This window comes from Syngnathus floridae, chromosome 8 (genome assembly GCF_059516105.1).
Source record: "Syngnathus floridae isolate MCC-2025c chromosome 8, RoL_Sflo_1.0, whole genome shotgun sequence".
In the NCBI taxonomy this organism is placed as follows: Eukaryota; Metazoa; Chordata; class Actinopteri; order Syngnathiformes; family Syngnathidae; genus Syngnathus; species Syngnathus floridae.
This window is the reverse complement of record NC_142420.1, coordinates 11197531-11218391: the sequence shown is the minus strand read 5'-3', so window position 1 is coordinate 11218391 and position 20861 is coordinate 11197531. Positions and strand designations below refer to the sequence as shown.

The 20861-nt window shown below is 44.1% G+C and overlaps 1 protein-coding gene across 15 annotated transcripts in view; it reads left to right on the top strand.

The window, feature by feature from the left end:
- The window catches only part of LOC148394573 (uncharacterized), a 53157-nt gene extending 33678 nt beyond the window's left edge, over window positions 1–19479 (top strand). For 4 of the 15 annotated variants that reach the window (XM_088383608.1, XM_088383605.1, XM_088383606.1 and 1 more), the window contains 7 exons: window positions 14330–14412; window positions 14516–14584; window positions 14742–14901; window positions 16552–16662; window positions 17891–18000; window positions 18316–18682; window positions 19350–19479. In XM_088383608.1, coding sequence (XP_088239734.1) covers window positions 14330–14412; window positions 14516–14584; window positions 14742–14901; window positions 16552–16662; window positions 17891–17918 — 451 coding nt within the window. In that variant the 3' untranslated portion in view covers window positions 17919–18000; window positions 18316–18682; window positions 19350–19479. Of the gene's footprint in view, window positions 1–5674; window positions 5734–14329; window positions 14660–14741; window positions 14902–15313; window positions 15430–15713; window positions 15831–16358; window positions 16467–16551; window positions 18001–18315; window positions 18683–19349 lie in introns of all 15 variants that reach the window. The other 11 variants (XR_015859996.1, XR_015860002.1, XR_015859999.1 and 8 more) reach the window with 11 other exon arrangements.
- Window positions 19480–20861: the final 1382 nt, after the last annotated feature.

The following is a 20861-nucleotide window of genomic DNA, read 5'->3' as shown; positions in this document are numbered from 1 at the left end:
TTACACTCCTTGCTATATAATTGGATCAGATTAATTATTATGATGAATGTCTTTCTGGGATTTCTGCTTGTAACCATTCATTTTAGGGCTGGCGTGCTCAAATTTAATGTGTCAGCAGGATCTTGGGCGCAAAAAAATAAAATGTCTCATTCAGTCAGTAGGGATATTTTTCCCGGTATACTGAGGGATCAAGTTACTTGCAATAGGCGTAAATCTGCATTTGTTTATTTATTTGTTTATTTAGTTTATATTGATTTTCTGCTTGCTTTAAACACAAACACACTTTTCAAAACATTCCTTTGCTGTTTTCATCATGGTCGTTGTAAAAAACGATCGCATAACTCTTTTGTGGAAACAAAAATAAGACCCATTCACTTAAATTTTGACCCAAAACAAAGTCAAGCAAATGTGTATGTCTATTTATAGCACTCTTGCCACACATACGAGTTGAATCCAGTTAAGACTGTGGAGTCACACATTATCACCTGGCAATTAAAACTTTTATTTTTTTTAAATCAATTTCAATTACTCGACAAAATAACCCACCCATTAATCGATTATCGGAATAATGTTTAGTCACAAGTGAACGACATTTCCACAGGCTGTCGAACCTGCACCGGCCAGCCTGTGTTTACCCTTCGCAGGTGCCCGCCTGGTTCAATTTCAAGTTTAATAGTTTCTTGATGAGAACTAAAACTGAGGCGTTAAATCTGAACTGCCCCCCCTCTCCACAAAAAAAAAATACTGTCCAGCTAAGACGGACAGACAGGAGTCAATTCCCTGTGCATGCGAATGGCTCATTAACGTGGCGAGGCCAGCCCGCGCGTTTGTATATGGCCGCCGTCGGTGGACGTGCAGAATGGATTTATGGTGTCACTCAGCCCTGGAGGACGACTAATGAGGGTGCGCCAGGCTACCAGCGTCCGAGTGGGGTAATTCTACCCGCCATCCATCCAGCGAGGGGGGGGGGGGGGGGAGGGGTCGTGGAAGGGGTAGGGGACTGCCGTTGGAAGGAGGACACATCCCTCATTATGTGATTGTGTCTCAGGAGCTTTCTTTAATATTTTAATAAATAACATCAGCCCAACAAGAAATTAATGAATAGTATCATTAATAATGAGCCGGCACCTTGTCGCGGATAGGACGGATATTAAATCGAAGTAGCGCTCGGGAGAGCCGAGGGGGGGTGGAGTGTGTGTGTGTGGGGGGTATCTCCAGAGATTTGGGATTGTTCCGGAAGCAAACAAGGCCAGTGTATGAGGGGGCTGTCCCTCTGTGCCAACAGCTTTTACAACAGGTTGAAAGTAATAAAGGAGGATTTTCCCAGCCAAGGAGTTAAGCCGCGGGAAATCTGCTCATGTAGATCGCCGTGAGAGGCGCAGCCAAATGTGATCCTTAATTAAACTTTAATCAAGACGACGGTTTTTGCGAGATGTCGTTTAGGAAAGGGGGGAAAAAAGGTATCTTCAGCCCTTCTTGTTTCAAGCCAGCCAACCTGCGTTGCCTCGTAGTGTCCACATAAGTGCCGACTCATCAAAACCTATTTGTTTGTTTGTTTGTCATGACAAGATTTTACATTCCGCTCCACATCGGTCGTTCCGGATTCCTCCGCACCGCCCGACTCGATTTGCTCGCAGGAAGTCTTGCCCTTTTCCGACGATGCTCAAGCACTGGATGTGTCTGTAGCGGAATTAGCCCGCTCATTGCGACATAATGTGACGTGAATGTTAGCCGCTTCCATGACAGCGTTGGAAATCACAGCCCAGATGCACTTTATCACATTGAGCTGTCGCGGGCCTTTTAAGGAACATGCCAAACAACGCTCCAATCTGTTTGACTGTTGATTTTAGCTTGGCGACACCCGTTTGTGTCATTATAGCGTTCCGGAACTTGTAAGCTAACCTGTATATTAGCATCAGGGCTAAAGAACAAGAGTAACGACATGTTTTTCCCACTTTAAACGCTGATCATATACACGGGATTGATTCAAAAAAAAATTTCATTGAGACGATTACTCAGCGACGTCGGAAGCCGCGCAAATATTTGCTTATTTTCATTTAATGGCTCTGCGGCTTTGCGGCGCCTCATCGTAAAGGTAAAATACATTCATTTGCGCAGAGCAGAAATGGGGCACGTCATTTACATAATGGGGTGCATTATCTAATCTGCTACAATACAGTATGAGGTAAAGTACTTACGCTTAATCATCGAGCCGGAACCGGATTGTGTAATATTATAATGGAAATATGTATCATTGATGCTCTGCCTTTGGGAAAAGAGGATTAAGGCAATTAGCCGACACTGGTGAACAATTACTCGAAAGAAAGTCATCACGTTTTTTAAAATGGAGTCCAGGTTGATTGGCACCGGTCGTATTAAGGTACGTGTTGTGGGTTCAATTCTCGCACCTCACCAAATGTGAATATGTCTTTTAATATTTACATATTTGGAGTTTTGCATTGCGGCCCCTTTCTTCGCTGTTTGGACCATATGTCCTTACTTGCCACCAATATTGATGCATTGCCAGCTGCGTAAAAAAAATGCCATATTTCCTTCATAATAAAAAGTGGATTATCGTGAATCACAGGAAAGCGTCACCAGCTGTCTTGTAGAAATGAGGCCGAGCTGGGCAACGTGGATTTATTTATTTATTTATTTATTTATTTTTTATAATGCTAGAAGTGATGATTAATTAGTTGACACGCTTACCTCAATGCAACAGGTCGTAGTTGAACTTGTTGATTTAGTTTTGGTGCTGGATCTTCTCTCAAAGTTCGCCTCAGCACAGCAAGGCTTTGTAAACATATGTATATATATATATATATATATATATATCCATATGTTTACAAAGTTTACAAATATATATATATATATATATATATATATATATATATATATATATATATATATATATATATATCATTTTTAGGTATTTAAAATACTTAAAAATTATAGTTTGGCCACATTTTGGTCAATAATGTTTCATGATGTATTTACCGCACCGCAACGACTTTGAAGTTCGCTTCTTCAACTCAGCTGGAATGCCGAGCTGCGCCAGACAAAGACAAATTACAAGCTCGGCCATTTTCATAGCGCTCTACAGCTTTTCATCATAATGGATAAACAATGAGCAACACCGGGCTTGCGGTCGGACAAAAAAAACAACAACAACCAGCATCTCTTTCCTCGCCAAGCCGCCGTCGGAGGAATGACGAATGTGTGGCGCAGAAAGAGGCGGTCATGGTGTAAAAGTGTCGCCCCGGGGTCGGGGCGTTGACACTTAATTGTTTGTCCTGTCATGTGTCACTTTGGAGAAATTTTATATCTAACCCTTGTTAGCCCCCGCATTGCTGCTTTTAATCCCCGGCGTGGCAGCTGGCTCAGCGTTGTGCCGCCATCAAGATGTGTCAGATTACTCGGTCGGGTTCGCTCCCGTCACTGTCGTGCCCAATCGTGACGGGAGATGCTAGCGTACAGCTTTGCCTTTTAAAAGGCACGGGATCACGTTCGACTCAAGTCCGGCCGCAAAACCCGACTCAGTTTCCTCACTCTTATATCTGCTGGGTCAAACATAACCTAAACTGGGACAAATGGTCCAAAGAGGACAAACTTAATATAAGTATAATACTATATAAATATAATAATAATAATATAAAATATAAATATAATAACAATATAAAAAATATATATAATCATATAAAATATAAACAAAGACAGGCCATTACAGTAACATAAAAAAAATGTCAAATAAAAGTGTCAGATGAATGTGACGTATTACCGGCATTGGTGTATGAAAAGAAAAAAAAAAGTTTGTTATATTTGTTCTGGTTCCTATTTGTCATTGCTTACAATTCCTTCCTTTTGATGTTATTTTTAATTTGAGAACTCTTTGGGAATAAAGGAATCAATACAAATGGCATTATCGGCGGGCAGCTTCATAAATCACACCTCACTCGTAATATTGCTTTTCATACCGGCGGCCGGCACGCCGAACAACACAACAGTATGAATCTTCACTTAGTTAAATTACAATTTGTATCGGAGGACAACATCCTTTATTTTTATCCAGTAGCTACGTGATGGTGACTTTTTGCTCTCCAAGCACACAAAGATACCAAATTATTGATTCCATCCTAAAGTCTGTTTGAATGTCTTAAATTCATCAACCTTCTCCGGGATCTAGCTGTTGATGCCCAATCATACCATTGGAAATCTGTAACAGGAAAGTCAAGTATATAGTTCAAGGCAATTGAGGCAAATTGCATGCATGTTTAGGAATGATTAAGTAATTAGCGTCACCCGAGGGGGGCGGCCAAACACTCTTGGGTAATTGCAATCAATTTCAGACAAACTTCAGAATGTCTGCTTCTGCTCTGCATGGAATCTATAGACAATAGTGATGAGAAGAATCAAAGCAGAAAAAGTCTCGTGAAGCTACTTCCGTGTTTGGCACCATTTTGTTTAATCATGAAGCTCAGTGAATGTGCCACGCTGAAAAAAGTTTCCTCCTGCATTCTTGGGAGGACAAAGTGAAGTGTCCGAAAAGGATAAGTAAAATGGCGGCCATCTGTTATTTCCCAATTTGTCATGTGAGTGTCAGGGATTTGCTGTCATAGAGGAAGTGGAAGCTCAAGAGCCAGTGCTGACTGAGAATTAATCAGTTCAGGTTTCGGCGGCGGCTACGGCGAACATCAAATGTCAGCCGTCGCCTCTCAACTCTTGTTGGTGATTTCTTTGAGCCCAACATCACAATAATCCCGCTCTCACTCCCAGTGAAGGTCAAAGTTGGTCAGCCAGGCAAGAAATAGCAGATGAGAGGCGGCTTCCTCCTCCCCGCGCAGCCGCTCTAAATTACGGCATTAGTGTATTGATTACGGATCGCGGTCCCCGGCAATCACTTTTACCGGCGTGACAAGATTATTTGATCCTACTTTTTCTGTATTATTATTTGTCGTCTTTGAGTTATTCTAGCAGCGCGCCAAGTGACAGCTTGAATTCGGGCAATCGAGTGGCGCAGTTAGGCGAACCAGTGAGGCACGACCAAAAGAATAAACAGGAGACGGGCCTTGAAGGAGGGGGAGACATTATCCTTGCCGGCCAAGCTGCCATCCTAAATAAAGAAAGATATCGGGCTGAACGGAGCGCTGATCAATACATTCATACAAAAGCAAGCGCGTCATTTGTTAAGTGTTGGGTGATAACCTCAGGTGGGAAACAGCAGCAGTGAGAGTGCGCCAAGGAGGGAAGAGCTCATAAATTACAGATAATCGAGTTTGCCGTGATTTGTGGGATGCGGGAGGGAATTGCGCCTTTGTCTCTCCACTGCTTGGGATAGTTTACAAAATCAGCACAGTGATATTCTAAAAGCTGAGTCATGGCAACATTTTTATTTTGTCCATAAATCGATAGCTAATCGATCAGAATTGGTGCAAAAAAATTTTTTTTTTTTTTTTATTTACATTTTTTATTATTTTTATAGTTGACCAATGTAATCGGGCCAGTTTCTAGTATTATTTCTCTCCTCAAAATCGGATTATCAAATGTGTGCAAATGATTATCCTGAAGGGTCAGTATTTTTTTGTTCTACCCAGTCTGTTTATTAAATCGTACAAATCGTCTTTTTGTGTGTGATTGAGATGTGAAGACTCATTTTTGCCAAATCATTGTTTTCTAGTGCTTCAGTTTCTTCTCTCTCAGCTTGGATGCCTTTCGGCAGTATGCTGCCTCCCACAGGTCAGTCTTGGTACTACAACAGCTATCTGGATTCACTCACAGCAGTCGTACGATGGGATTTTCAACGCAAATGTGTATGTTGAGCCATACACACAGCTCCTATTTAGCTAATGAGTCTGTTTATAGTTTGCCACACCACTAAGCAACAGTCCCTTCATCTTCGCAGTCAATAATGATAATCCCCAATCCAAACATCATCAACACAACGCCGCTCGGCATCAACGCACCCGGGAAATAATCCCGACTAAATCGGCCCAATTAGAAAAGCACGGGTGGCGGTCTGACGCAGCATGGGCGCAAAAGGCCGGCGGGACCCCCCGCCATTTTATTGGGAGGAGATACGGGCACCCCTGTCGTAATGATGGCTAAACGTGCGCTGCATTCACTTACGCTGGGAGATTGGCGAGACGGGGCGTGACCTTTGCTATATTGACCTGCTGGCTGCCTCCTGCTGGCCTCCAGCAACAACACAACAAGATAAGAAATTACACCCACGTGTGTGTGTGTGTGTGTGTGTGTTTTGCGTGTGCGTGCTGTTAAAAACCAGGGGAAAGGTTGCGACAAACACGGGTCTCACCTCACACTCCACATCCCAAATTGATTGAAATCATTTTCTCCTCCCCGATTCTTGCTTTCCCAGCGGCGCCTAAAGCGAAATGACTGCTTGTGGGGATAATTAAAATTGATGACACGGGCACGATCCGTCCGTTGCTTCATGCCAGTCCCTCCGAACACTCGACTGAATTCAAGTGTGACGCATTTAGCGACGGAGGTTTTCGTCGTTAGGAGGCAAAGGCTGCTCTGGTGACTCCCCGTTGTGCTTCGATTGGGCAGATTGAACATTACTAGCTGGTTTAAAAAAAAAATCTTGAGTCTGTGCAAGACACTGAGGGAAGGAGAGGAGGGGGCTGGCGGCATTGAGGCCCCAAACCCCCCCATCAGGATCCTTCCACAGATAAATATTGATTGTGGACAGTTTTAATTACTTCCTTAAATTGAGCAATTTTGGTTTTCCCAGTTGGCTCCGCAAGAAAATCCATGTCGCTGAGGTAGAGGGAGAAGGTTGAGCATGGCGCGCCATAAATCACTGCCGATACATAATTCATTGCGAGCATGTGAAAAGGACAAGACGAGATGCTTTAGATCATCGAAAACAGCATTCGCGCCGCTCTCGGCCGTTTGTGTGCTCAACATCTCATCTGAATGATGACGAATGATGTGCTGGCTTTTTGATCTCCCGCTTGGACCCCTTTCAAATTCTAAGGAGTGGTCACAATCCAAAGGCCATTCAGTTTTTACAGCCAGATGGAAACACTGCTATGGTGTGGCCTACTAATTCTCACCTGCCTTTCGCTCACTCATCTTCCGAGGTGGGCAAGGTTGCTGCCAATCGTTTGTTCGACAATCTTGGATTTATAGTTTTTATATAATCGCCCAATTAATCTGTAATCTGTTTTCTTGATCCAACAGTTGTCATCACTGTTATTATCCAGTACCTTGGTTTTAAAGGCCTAGAGACATCCCTTTTTTTTTCCAATTAGAACGGAATTTGATAGAATGTATAAAGAGAACGCATTTGCCGTATTGGAAATAAAAAATGGACACCGATTACTAAGAATAAAGCTGAAATTAAATGCCAATTTATCGATCGGGTTCCGCACGCAGCCATACTGGTGGCGCCATTACTGTGACGTCACAAGTTATACATCCGGATCTCAACAAACCTAAACAACATGGCAGATGATAGCGACAGATCCGTTTCTAGCGGCAATATTAGCATCATTTTATCCGATTCAGAAACCTCTTTTGACACAGAATATGATGAATCTAGCAGTTCACTTGGGCTGAGCTGAGCACGTTTTCTGAATTGTGCCTCTCCCGTCACTCTGGTTAGGTTGGCATAGTAAAAAGTGCTCTTGGGGGCTTTAGAGTGCCGAGTTGATCTCGGCACATGAAGAAATGACCACCTGCAACGTTTGGTTTAGGTTTTATAAGCATTTTTAATTTTGTTGCTTAAATCGCATTTTCTCGACGAGCTGAGCACGTTTTCTGAGATGTGCCTCTCCCGTCACTCTGGTTAGGTTGGCATAGTAAAAGGTTCTCTAGGGGGCTTTAGAGTGCCGAGTTGACCACGGCGCATGAAGAAATGACCATCTGCAGTGTTTGGTTTAGGTTTAAATCGCATTTTTAATTTTATTGCTTAAATCACATTTTCTCGACGAGCTGAGCACGTTTTCTGATTTGTGCCCCTCCCGTCACTCTGGTTAGGTTGGGATAGAAAAAAGTGCTCTTGGGGGCTTTAGAGTGCCGAGTTGACCACGACACATGAAGAAATGACCACCCGCAACGTTTGGTTTAGTTTTTTTGCGCTTTATTAATTTTATTGCTTAAATCACATTTGCTCGACGAGCTGAGCACGTTTTCTGAATTGTGCCTCTCCCGTCACTGTGGTTAGGTTGGCATAGTAAAAAGTTCTCAGGGGGCTTTAGAGTGCCGAGTTGACCACTGCGCATGAAGAAATGAACATCTGCAGCGTTTGGTTTAGGTTTTAGGCGCATTTTTAATTTTATTGCTTAAATCGCATTTTTTCGACGAGCTGAGCACGTTTTCTGAATTGTGCCCCTCCCGTCACGCTTCGACAGACAAGACAGAGTTCACAACGCACATACAAGTAAACAACACAGGAAAAATAAAACAAGAAGTCAACATCAATGAACAAAAAGAGTGATAGCACGCTAGCCGCTCCCGATGCACAGCAGAGTCCGGAAAGATGACAGTCAACCAGGCCACTGTGAACATGAGCACACAGCAGGCAGGCATTGTCCGGTTCGTGGATCCTATCAGGCGAACGCAACCCATCTTGTCGCCCCGCGAACGAACGTACGCCAGGAGAATGGAAGGCACGGCTGGGCGAGCTGGGTTGGCCGCAAGCCTGGCCCGACGTCTCCGCGCTGGCCCCTCTTCTCTTTTTGTTCACATTCACCGAAGCTAAACGCGTACAACTTGAGACGTCATGAGACGTCACTTCCGGCTGGCGGCTCAGTGCAGTCAAACTCGTCTGCGCGGCAAATTTAAATTATATTTTTCTGAGCAACAGCTTCCTTTTCGTTGTTTCGATCGTCAATTTATATTTATAAACCCATAAGCTAACTAAAACCGATTTATACATATACCGGTGTCTCTGGGCCTTTAACTTACAACGTGAACCTGTAGATGGCGTCCAGTCCTTTCTTACGTCCCCGCCCCCCTCCCCTTTTGAGAGCCTCGTTCTCCATATCACCAAATAGAATGCTCGCTGCAATTGCACAATTCCGAGCAAGGCATCATCGACAGGACCTTGACGTTGACCTGCGCACGGAGGCGTGCGAGAAAGGATTGTTACACTCTGTTTATCAGAGATGCCACCAACAATTGGAGTTTTTTTTTCTTTTTTTTACAGTGTAGGTAGCTAAAGCGCTGACCTTAATCCTGAAGGCTTGTGCTGTTATAAGCAGAGATGCGTGTGGTCAGCTGGCCGTTTGCGGGTCGCTAACGCAATGCATACAGAGTGAGACATTAAATGTAGATAGATGCTCCCATTGCATCAGCCTCGCACGGGATTCGGGTGCTTCCATGGAGATGCGTCAGGAATAAACCAGTGCAAGCACGAGAGCTTGGTTTAATGTTTAATTTTTTTTTTTTTGCATAGCTTTGTCTTATGACAATGCTAAGAAACAAAGCAAAACACCGTATACAAGCTCACAACAAGCATCTGGGTCAAGATGTCTTAACCCTTTGACCAGCAGATGTTTGAGCACCAATGATGGCGTTTTGCTCTGATCGACCAATCAGAGGACAGAAAAATGCTGATGTCACTGAGGAGGAATTAAAATCTCTTTGGGGGATGAAACAAAATCTTGTTTGTCTCCCGGCACTTTTGATTTTCTTGCTGATACGTGTGTGTATGTGATGTGACTAACAGTGGGCAGATTAGACTGACATGGCAACACGGTAGAGGCTGAAATCTGATTGGACAAAAAATAAAATCTAGTCAACATACAAATAATCAGTATGGAGAAGCTACACAATCAAAAGAAAACACTTTTAGTAATAGGGTAACATGACTAACAAATATTAAATATTTAAAAAAATATGTATGTAAAATAAATATTGCAATATTTCGGGGGAAGGAAATTGTAAAAAAAATTGTTCAGCCCTCGTGTGAACACTTTTTAAACACAGTGGACTGAATCGTTTGTCATATTGGTAAGCAGCCTGCGATTATGTCGTCTTCTCATGCTGCAGACTGACAAGCCCGAGTCGGGGGGGGGGGGGGGGGGGGGGCACTTGACAAGCCCCTCGTTCTGAGGGCTAATGGATGATTGGTGGCTGGATAGGAGGCCTCACTTCTCCCTTTTATCCCGGCTTGCGTTTGACCCGGAGAGCCGGCGGTAATGGGCCCGGCGGAGGGGTAATCATTTCACTCCCGATAAGTTGGAACACCTTGTTTTTTTAACGGAGGGAGCTCCCGTGGCCTCCGCTTGGTTTATCGCCCCCTCCCTTGGGTAAAAAAAAAAACCCTTCAAGAGGTTTGGCTCCTTTCTTGGAGCTCAAAGGCTCCATCAGCTCGGGCTCCCTCGCTCGCCTTTCATGTGCACATAAGCCGCTGAAAGAGGCGCAAAAAATAAATAAACCCACTTCTATCTCTCAAATTTTGATCTTATGAATTAGATTGGGCCACTTTAAAAAACACACAATTTGTTATTTTCTCCTCTTTCTGCCGCAATATCCGTGCTGATAAATGTGCGGGATTGACGGGCCGGGCTTGTGCGCTCGTGATAAGGTGACAGTCACCTGAAGTGGCCGAGAACTTTCATGTCAGCCACTGTGGAAATTGTTTGGCCTTTTTTCGCTTGAGGAAAATCCCCCATGTTTTGCTTGATTACATTTTGTTATGGTCCCCTCCCTTACACACACACACACACACACACACACACACACACACACACACACACACACACACACACACTCACAAGTTCTTAAACCTGGCCAGATTACTGTTTAATAGGGATGATATTGTGTCGGCTTTATTGGCCATTTGCAGCTGCACCGCTGCTTCATTTAATAGCTGCGTCGGTTGTTAAAAGGATTACACAGCTGCCGCACGGCTGTGTACAGTGAGCCTACGTGGTCAAAAAAAAAAAAAAAAGCTTGAAATGGGATGGGAGGGAAAAATCATACGGTCAGGTTGTTATCAGAAATGCAAAAAATTCACCTGCCACATTCAAATTACATCCCCCCCCTCGCCCACCTCCATTTTGTGATGTGACGCTGATTATTTCCCATTCCATATCTGAGTGACCTTTAGAAGGCCAGCGGCACAGCCCAGAATTGATTAAGTACAATTGATCCCCATGCATTCAAAGGATATTAATTAGAGATGGAAAACAAGGGAATGAACACAAATAGCTCTTAGCTTAAGCATGATAACAAATAAAACATGCGGCTGGATTGCGGCAAGTCCCATCAAACATTTACCATTCAAGACACTCTGAAACTGTGAAAGTGTGCTCAAAATATCAATATAAAAAAAAATAAGTACCATAAATGTCATTACCAATACCAAAATAGCACACACCCTTGTTGTCAGGCAGAAACCTCATGTGTCCAAATATGGTCAATTCCTATTTTCTCCTTTAACAGATCAATACTGTTGCTCTGTCTGTTGTTATTTTCATTTATCATTATTACCCAATTTAAAGTGTCGTACAAGACTTTTGCAATATCAATACGCCCCCTCCTTTATGATGCCATGGCACAAATAAAAATCGGAATCATCATTTGAATAGAAAAAATCCATTTGTCCCGCCCAATCAAATTTGACGAACCCTCTCTGCAAAAACAAGGCAGATCTATGTGATGAATATGCTCCCTTTTTTTCCAATCATCGTCTCCCCTTGAAAGAACAGATCAACGGGACACGCTCCAGCTGGCGATCAATAGCGGGCCAGAATGGCGGGACGACGCCACACGCGTTGCTCCGACAACGGCCGCTAATGCGCGGCCAAGCTAACGGCCGTTAAGCACACAAGCCGCGGCCTATGAACCAGCCGGCCCCCCGCACGCACTGTCGGTTAAACATTCCGGGGAGGGACGCATTCCGTTCCGACATGACCGTCCACAAGGGCTGAGAAGCCTTTCCGGCGTTATTGCTGTGAAAATTGGCAGCGGGAGAAGGAGGGACATGAGGGATGCTCTGGAGTGCTAACCTATCCCTCTCGGCCCCCCCCGGGAGCCACTTGGCCAGCTCTCATCCACATAATTATAATAAATTTGACATTTCATAGATAATATTGATTTCTTTATTTTAGCATTTCACCATAGGTGACAGTCCGGTGTCAAGAATGAAATTTCTATTGATCTTCCGTGCATTAATCCCTCATGTGTATGTGATCATTTTTATAAGACCTTTTACTGCACATAAATCAATATTTCATATTTTCAGCCACGCCAGAGGAGATGTCATATTTGTAAACTGCGTCTTGACACTAGCAATTCCTTTCTTGTTCGGCTGCAACTGTGCAAGACCAGTCAATTTGGGGTTGGCGGGGGCGCAGACGCAGGGAAGGGTGAAAGGGGGTCAAGGGGGGGTCTGCGTCTGGGCTGGCAATGTGTTCTGCAGCGCTGATGATGAAATATCATCTTTTGAATTCATTTGCCCTCCACGTGACGCCGTGGAGCCCAAATGAAAATGAACAGGCAAATCATTCAGATTGATCGGCTGAGCAATTTATAAAAGGTATCGAACATGTTGTCCAAGCAGCCTGTTCATTTCCTTAATTTATACTTTAAATGTTCATCAATTGGGCAAAGGGGTGGGCCCCACTTGAACTTGAACTGCGCTTTCATCATAAATGGAAGACAGATGAAGTGGAGCCTACTTTATTGTGTGTAGAGATTGAGAGTGGCGGTGGCCTACCTAAATTATGGACAGGGGGGCATCATTTTTCATCAGCACTAGGGGGGGCACATAATATCACACACCTCCTAACCAGTTGAATGACAAACATATGGACAATAAAAGTGCAAAATATTGTTATGTATATATATATATTTTTTTTTTCAAGCAAATGACAAAATAACCCAAACCCTGTGAATAGAAATGACCATTCAAGGAAGTGCTGAGTAAGAAACCAAAATTAAGTCCAAGAAGTCATTTTCAAAGCTATTATTGAGGAACCGTTTGTCCTAGATATCATTTGAAAATTGGCGGCTCAATTGTTTATTGTTGGTAACCTGAGCCCCGAGCAACCGTGATGTCATTTTCAGTCGACAGTAAGAGACAAAATGTCCGCCCTACGTACTTGAAATAGACAGTTTTGCTGGAGGTTTTTTTTTTTTGAACGAGTCAAATGTAGTGTGTGTATTGAAAAAATTTTTAGCCTAAATAATCTTGTACACACTTTAGGAACCACTGACCCGAGTCCTATTTAAAATCGTCTTTGACGTCAAGGTGGGAACTTCCCAGCAAAGGATTCGATTCGTTCCCGGGCAGAGAATTTCAATAAGATTTGGGCATCGGGTGCATATAACATGACAATAGGCATGGAGGATGCGCACACGCACGCACGCACGCCATTGCCGCTGTTTGGTGAAAAATATGAGCGGCTGAACGGTGCAGACACCTGACCTTTTCCGGCTCTCCCTTAACATGTCCCTTCCATGCAATCAGTTGGCGAACGGCGCACAAGAAAGGCCAGTCCATTAAGAGAATATGCTAATTTTGCCATCTGCTCCTAATTGATGCCATTTTACCAAGTAAACAAGACTTCTGTCTACAAGGGATGTGTTTCTGCCAGTTAAGGATATGTCAGATCAGCTTTTTCCTGTAATTTTCTCTCTGAGAGCTATTGCTGTGCCATTATTGCAAATTATAAGGCTCTTCGCTTAAAGAGGGATGCTTTCCCGGCTCCGTGCGTGCGTGCACGTGTGTGTGTGTGTGTGCGTGTGTGCGTGCGTGCGTGCGTGCATGCGTGCGTGCGTGTGTGTGTGCAAGCGTGCGTGCGTGCACGTGTGTGTGTGTGTTCTTTTCTTCCTTTCTTCCTTTCTAAGAAAATAATAATGTTGGATGTCTTTGCAATAGATTTCAGCTTTTAATAATTGTTTCAATATAGATGTTTTTATTTTACATCCTATGAAAAATTGCCTTTATATATATATATATATATTGTACATGTAATATACGTATATGAAAAATGATATATTTTATTGATTATATAAATATATATTATATTTATTTTGTCACTTTTATTTATTTCTTAAAGTAGATGTTTTGTCTACTTAAAAAAAAGGAATCTGGATTCAAATGACTTTATTTAGTGCAACCATTTGACGAAATAAATCACCACCCGATTTTTTTCAGTGTATGGGACATTGCATCAAATTAGTGCGATTTGTGTCCCCAGGAAATAACTTTTTTTAAACCCAGTTCCATGGTCCCTCGCTATTCATTCATTACAAGAAAAATCTCAATGTTTATTCGTCCATTGAATATATCAAATGCAATTTGTTGCTGTCAAAGGATTAAAATCCCTTTTTTTTCCCTCCTTCCTTTCAGCCAGTTACTGGCAATTTTTCACAGGAGTGAAAAGCTGTCAGCGTCAGAGTGTTTGAGGCCGCTGACAGATGGCCGAGCAAAGTGTGAGTGAGTGGCCCGACGCAGCCGAGCTTTGTCAGCGACGTCAACGCCACTCTGGCAGCTAACACAACATTGTCCCGCACACTCGGCCTGAACGCGGCGCAGCCTGTCGACGAGGCGTGATGTGTTATCTGGGCGCCCTCCATCCCATCCTTCAGTCCTTAGCGGGCAGCCGTGAGTGAAGCTCTATGAGGAGCCCGGATGCGCTCACTCGCTCGCTTGCCCAGATTCATCTTCCCTGTCAGCTGTGTAATGCCATATGAGCCGACTCCTCCATTCAAGTAATGCTGATGAATCTGCTGTCCACATGCCTTTTTGCTCCACTTTACAGTACTAGAAGGGGGGTGGGATCGGAGACCCTTCACCGTAAACCTTCGGCTCAGGCCACGAGCCAGCATTTTTCTCCCTCTGCAAAATTGCTCTTTGGCGATCCAAGTGAAGCTTGAGGAAAAGGAGGGAGATGGGAAAGCCAGCAAAAAATGTGTGATAAAGTAAGTAAATCATAATTTTCATACACATTTTCTGATAAAAGTTATATATAAAAGTATATAAAAAAAATAAAAGGTAATGTAAATTGGATTAGCCGCGCCCCGCCCCGCCATTCGGCGTTTCGTTTCGTTCTCGGCCAGAATACGGGAACCACGGACTTAGCAAAAGATGTCAGATCATAAGAGGACATCGGTATCAAATGAACAGGTAGCAATAGGGTTACCAAAGCGCAAATTCCGGAGCTGTTGAAAGGCAACCTATCATAAAGTTTGTTACTATTACACCAAAACCAAACATCACTACATTTTTTTTAATTAAAATTTTTTGGGCAAAATTTGTTTTTTGTGTTCAAATTTATGTTTTGTTGTTACGTTGATTCCCATAAACTATAATTTTGGAAATCTACATTTCAAGGTGCTGAGGTGAGCCGCTTTAATTGGTCAGCACAAAAGGTCAGCTGTGTTCACGCCCACAACAGCGCAAACTGCCCTTTCCCCCCCAAAGAGCACTTCTGAAATGTCCTACATCAGGTACAACCCAGATATGGAAATGAATTATTATAAAAATGCAAATTGCAATATGCATCCATGGCCATGTCTTGTGAGAATTCCCTCAAATTCTCTAGTTGCATCACCCCCTCCCCTCCCGATCCAGGCTGTGAGTGGCACTCGGTGTTAAAGTGTCTCTCAAGCAAAGGCTTGTTTAAAAGGCGCGAGCGAGCGAGCTGGCAGCAGCGTTGGCTGTCGAAACGCCGCCCGGCCAGTGACTGACAGCGACAGCAAAGCAACAACACGCCGCTGTTTTCTTTTTCCAGCACTCGGCAGCCTTGAACAAAGCAAGCCGAGCGAGCGCGCGTCAAAACTTTTTCCACCTGATCGTCACCCGCAATCGCCTCAAAGCTCAGCGCGCCGTCTCACGGTTGTGCCTATCGGTGCGTACCTAAAATGACGCTCTTCTAAAGCAAAACAAAGTTCTCGTCGATGATTTATTATGACTTGTTTGGAGAGTGACCTTTCTAAATCCAATCTTTATATTTATAAATTGTGCTCTGCCCAAACCCAAGTCATCAAGGAGCAAAATAAGCCATTGTAAAATGTTGCAAAAGCTTCACAAGGCCAAATTAACAATCTGTGCCGTTTGACTCAATTCAATTGAAGGCACATCTTCCTATTTGGCGATGCACTTAGGAATGACAAAGAGCGTAAGTAAATATTGATTTTTCTCGTGGGACGTAACCAGGTAAACAACGTGTATCTGCATGTATTTGCCGGGCAAATTGAATCAAAATACACATATGGCATCCAGGGTCTCGGACCACCCACGCCAATTGAATTTGTCACTCAAGAATTCGGTTAAAGAGTCAAAAGACCTTTGCTCCGCCGCTGGACAAAACCATCCTCATGTCCTAATGCCCCTCTTGGCTTTCTCATTGCGGGAAATATTTCATTTCATATTTCAGCTCGACGGCGGCCCAGTCACCATTTGCCGATGCGATTAACTGGCGACCAGTACGGGATGGCATGGCGGCCCAATGAAAGCCAACAATCGGTCGTCTGAAACCACGCCAGTAATGCTAGCGGATTAATAGCCGTTAATTGATGCTCACTAGAACCAGCCCCTCGTTCACAAAAGCCTTTGTTATCCACCTTTAGGGCACGTCATGAGGCGGTTGCCGTGACTTTCCCCTTGCGACCGCTCCCTGTCAGTCGGGCCGCGACGGACAAGCGCAGTGGGACCCACATTAATTGGATCAACTTGGGATGGTAAGTACCCACGCGTGTGCGTGTCAATGACACGCCAGAACAAGAAGACGGCCTGACACCGGGAGGGAGACAAGACACACCGGACCCAAGTGCCCCCTCACGAGACCCCCGCCTGCCCCGCAACATGGACACCCCACCCCCTCAGCCTCCCACGCTGGAATGCAACACGGTGTTCGTGTCGCTCTCCATCCGTGTGGGATGGAAAATCTGTTTCGATATTGTCATGAGCGTTCTGATTGGCTGTGAGACATCACCTGGTTGATTGCTTCTTTGTGCAGACTGCAAAATAAGATGGGGCTTAGATTTGAGTTTAATCAATCCCGGCCTTGTTGGTAAACTCGACGCAGCTAGCAAGCTACGTGTTTATCAGCGCTGACGCAATGGAGCTGCCGAGCGGAATAAAAACGGGCAGCAACTCGACGACGTCTGCGTACCTTGCAATCATTTTGCTCTGGTGGCAGCTGCGCTTCCTCCTCATCTGGCAGATCTCACCTTTGGCATTTGTCTTCCTTCCCCGTGCAACCCGCCCCTCCACCCCACCACCAAGCATCCTGACACACTTCACATCTTTTCTTTAGCGGGATAAATGAAGATGGAGAGCAAAGCGCCGTGGAGCTTTGATTCATGGACGTCGGGAGTTTTGTGGCTTTTCCCGCCTGCCTGCCCGCTCACCTGACAACAAGCCAGCGCCATCAAAAGCGTCAGGAATTGCTGATTATCGCACTAAATATTGATCTCTCGTGTGTCAAAATTCCACCGGCACACTTTAATTAGAATCCCTGCCCCTCCCTTTCTGGCGCCATACAGGAAGTGGCGGAATATATTAAGGCCCTTGAGGAGCGCACGGCTTGGAGGGGGATAATTGTGACCTCTTGTCTTGCCTCCTCCCTGGCGGCTTTGGAGACGACTCCCGACTGTCTGTCTAATGTGGCCAGCCTTTTGTGATAATGGGACTTATTTCCCTCGTCTGATGGCGGTGTGATGGCCACGGCAGCCTCGGCCGTCGTGCTCATGCGCAGCCACGCTTCTTCCGGAGGTCGGCGAGAGCCATTTCGGCCGTCTAGTACGGAAAACAAAAGAGCCGCAAAACCCTTCTTTAAAAGAAAAAAAAAACGTTTGATTTATGAAAATAATAAAAATAAGAATTTTTGGCTTGGAGGTTGTCGAGCAGGCTTGACTAGTTGAGGTGCAAGCCAAGTGCCACGAGGTGCCTTTTTCTATTTGGTAGTTTCATGCTACGCCGCACCGGCCGCTGACCTGCACTCGCCACCGGGGGAGCCGTGCACTCAAAGGACGGCTGGAAATTAACACGCAGAAAAACAGCTGTGACATCATTGAGTGAGTATGAATTCATGGGCCTATCGCCCAGTAATGAAAAATAAATTAATTAAAAATATAAAACGTTATTTCTGCCGGCTTAGATTTTCAAATCAGGGTTAGGGTTTTGAAGTAGGGTTAGAAACTAGGGTTAGGGTTTTGAAGTAGGGTTTCAATCTAGGGTTAGAGTTTTGAATTAGGGTTCCAAACTAGGGTTAGATTTTCATAGTAGGGTTCTTTGATCAGAAACTATTATCGCATTTTTTTTGTGCATTTTCTATTGAAATAAAATCAAATGTGCTCTTCTCATGCATGCGATTTATTTTTCTTTTCCAGCGAGAATCCAATCGGATGGCCCGCAATGCAGTGCATGCAATATTCATGGCTGATCCATTGACTGCTATTCAAGCGGGAACTATTTGAAGAGGGAAAGTTCATGTGCATTTTTGATGGATTGTGCATGTCTTGGCCTACTCGATATGGATGGAGAGCTTGTTTGAAGGTCACTGATTCTCTTCACTCAGACACTCCTGCTGCTTTTTTTTTTTTTTTGAGAAGACGAGCTCCACTCTTCACTCCATATTTCTCGAGTGCTTCTAGGATGACGAGCTTGGCTGACCTTGAGTCCTGGTGGAGATGAATCTCTTTCACTCGGAGAACTCTCTGTCAACCAACGAGGAGAACGACCTTCTTCCTCCGCCAGGTTTTCTTTTATTTTTTTTTACCCCTCCCCAATCCACTTTCCTGCTTCCAACACTCGCAGGTTGTTGATCTTTTCAAGTGCATGGCCTTTAATATCCTTCTTCACTTGACCAAAGTGTTTGATGTCTTCATTTGTTTTATTATTCTTAAAATATTTTTAACACGTAAATGCGCTTTGTAAACTTTGATCAACTATAGCAACACACTGCATGCACGAACTGGCTTGAATTTACATCTGTGTGTCGGTTCAGTGGCACGCTGACCTTGAAGGAACCCGACACTGCCTCTCCTGTAGGTGGCTCGGCTTTGTTAAATCCCCTCAACTTGGCGTTGTACACGCCAGCCGCCACTTTGGCTTGGCGCTGAGGCAGTGCGAAGATGAAAAGACGAAGGAAGACAAGTAAACAAGTGCGGCGACCTTGCAAATGTGGCCGACAGCACCGGTGTATTTTCAAGCTTGTTTACCTTCTAGTGTGTCTGCAAAAGTGGCAAACTTGTTGACTTTGACAGCCAACAACAAAATGAATTCAAACAAGTTCTCATTCTTGGAAACTGTTTTTTATTTCATGCGATAGTGTGAGAATGAAGTGCAAAAAGACTACTGCAGCTTGCTTAGCTATGAAGTTCTTCTTTGTGATTGTGATCTGTTTTTATTATACTGCCCCCAGGTGGCCAAGGCGTGCACACCAGAAGGAGCAACGCAATGTCCATTCAGATGTGTGACAAAAAACATTTCTTTATTTTTTTTATTTTGTCATTACTGTATGTTTTGATGATAAATAATTTAATAATACTCAACCATTCTTTAAAACAAATTGTTGTTGTATAAGGCAGCTTTCCACACAACACATGATTTGTCTGCGAGACATCACATGCACATGGCTGTGTTTAATATGTTCCACTTACAAAGTGTAACAGCCACTGAGGGCGTATTGCGGCGAGCGCGCATGCGAGCGTGCATGCGAGCGTGTTGACATTTTCCTCTGTTGCATCATGGCGCAGGAATGCTAGGCGGCACCACTATCAGAATCAGGTCGCATCTGTGGGAGCCTTCTATCTACCTATCTACCATCTATCTAGCTCTCATCTATCTATCTATTCATCATCCATCTATCTGTCCGTGTAGCTAACCAGCTTGCTATATATATAGCTAGCTAGCTAGCTAGCTACAGTACCTATCTAATCTAGCTAGCTAGCCAAAGATCAAATATCGTTGCCCAGTGTGCTGTGAAGTGATTAAATAAGGATAAAGCCGGCCAACGTGTGTCATTTAAAGCAGATTAATGTTACGTTTGCTTGTCAGCAACCTCGAGGTCGGCCCCGGGGAACGAACGCATCATTTGACGTCCCGCGATTCGCTGCTTCCTGAGCCACCGGCCCCTACCCGCTATTTTTCGCCACTTAGGGAACACGCACCGTGCGTCCTTCTTAATATGTCCTCTATTACTATCAGGCATTTAAGCCTGTTTCTCCCCCCCCCCTTTCTCGCTCCACTGAGCACTGAGCACTGGCTTCATTAAAACTAATTGAATCGGAAACATGTCTGCCCAAGGAAACATTAACTCTTTCCATATAGGACATTTCCGATTCCGTTTCGTCAATAAGGTCAAAGGAGCGAGCCCACGTGTTCAATATTGATAGACGCTCAAATTGAAGGCCCGTTGAAGCAAGTCACACGGCAGCATCCATCACTGCTGAATGTATCGTGTGCTTTTGGGATGCTTTGATGCTCGTTGGGGAATTGGCCTGTCCAAATGCTCAGAAACACAAGGAGAGTGATGGCAGTAGTGTCGCAATACTCCCGACCCGGTAAAAATAACCAAGTAAAGGTTGACCATGTATCTTAAGGCCTCTTTTTCTACAAACCTAGAGTTTGGTTTTAAAGATAATAGTCCGCAATCAATTTTCACTGTAGCCCATGGCAGGGATTGAATCAACATCGCCCAAGTACAAGTGCAAGGTACTAACCATTGAAGCCTTTACTAACTCAAACAAGGTAACTAGCACATTGATGTGCAAGAGTTAGGGTTTTAATTGAAAGTAAAACGTTTTATGACAAACACTCAAGTAAAGTACAGATGCAAAAAAAAGTATAGTTACAAAGTCTTGGTTACTTCCCAGCAGTGCTTGCAACAATGATTTGACAGCGTCCATCTGCAATAAGCGCAGACAAGCGCAGC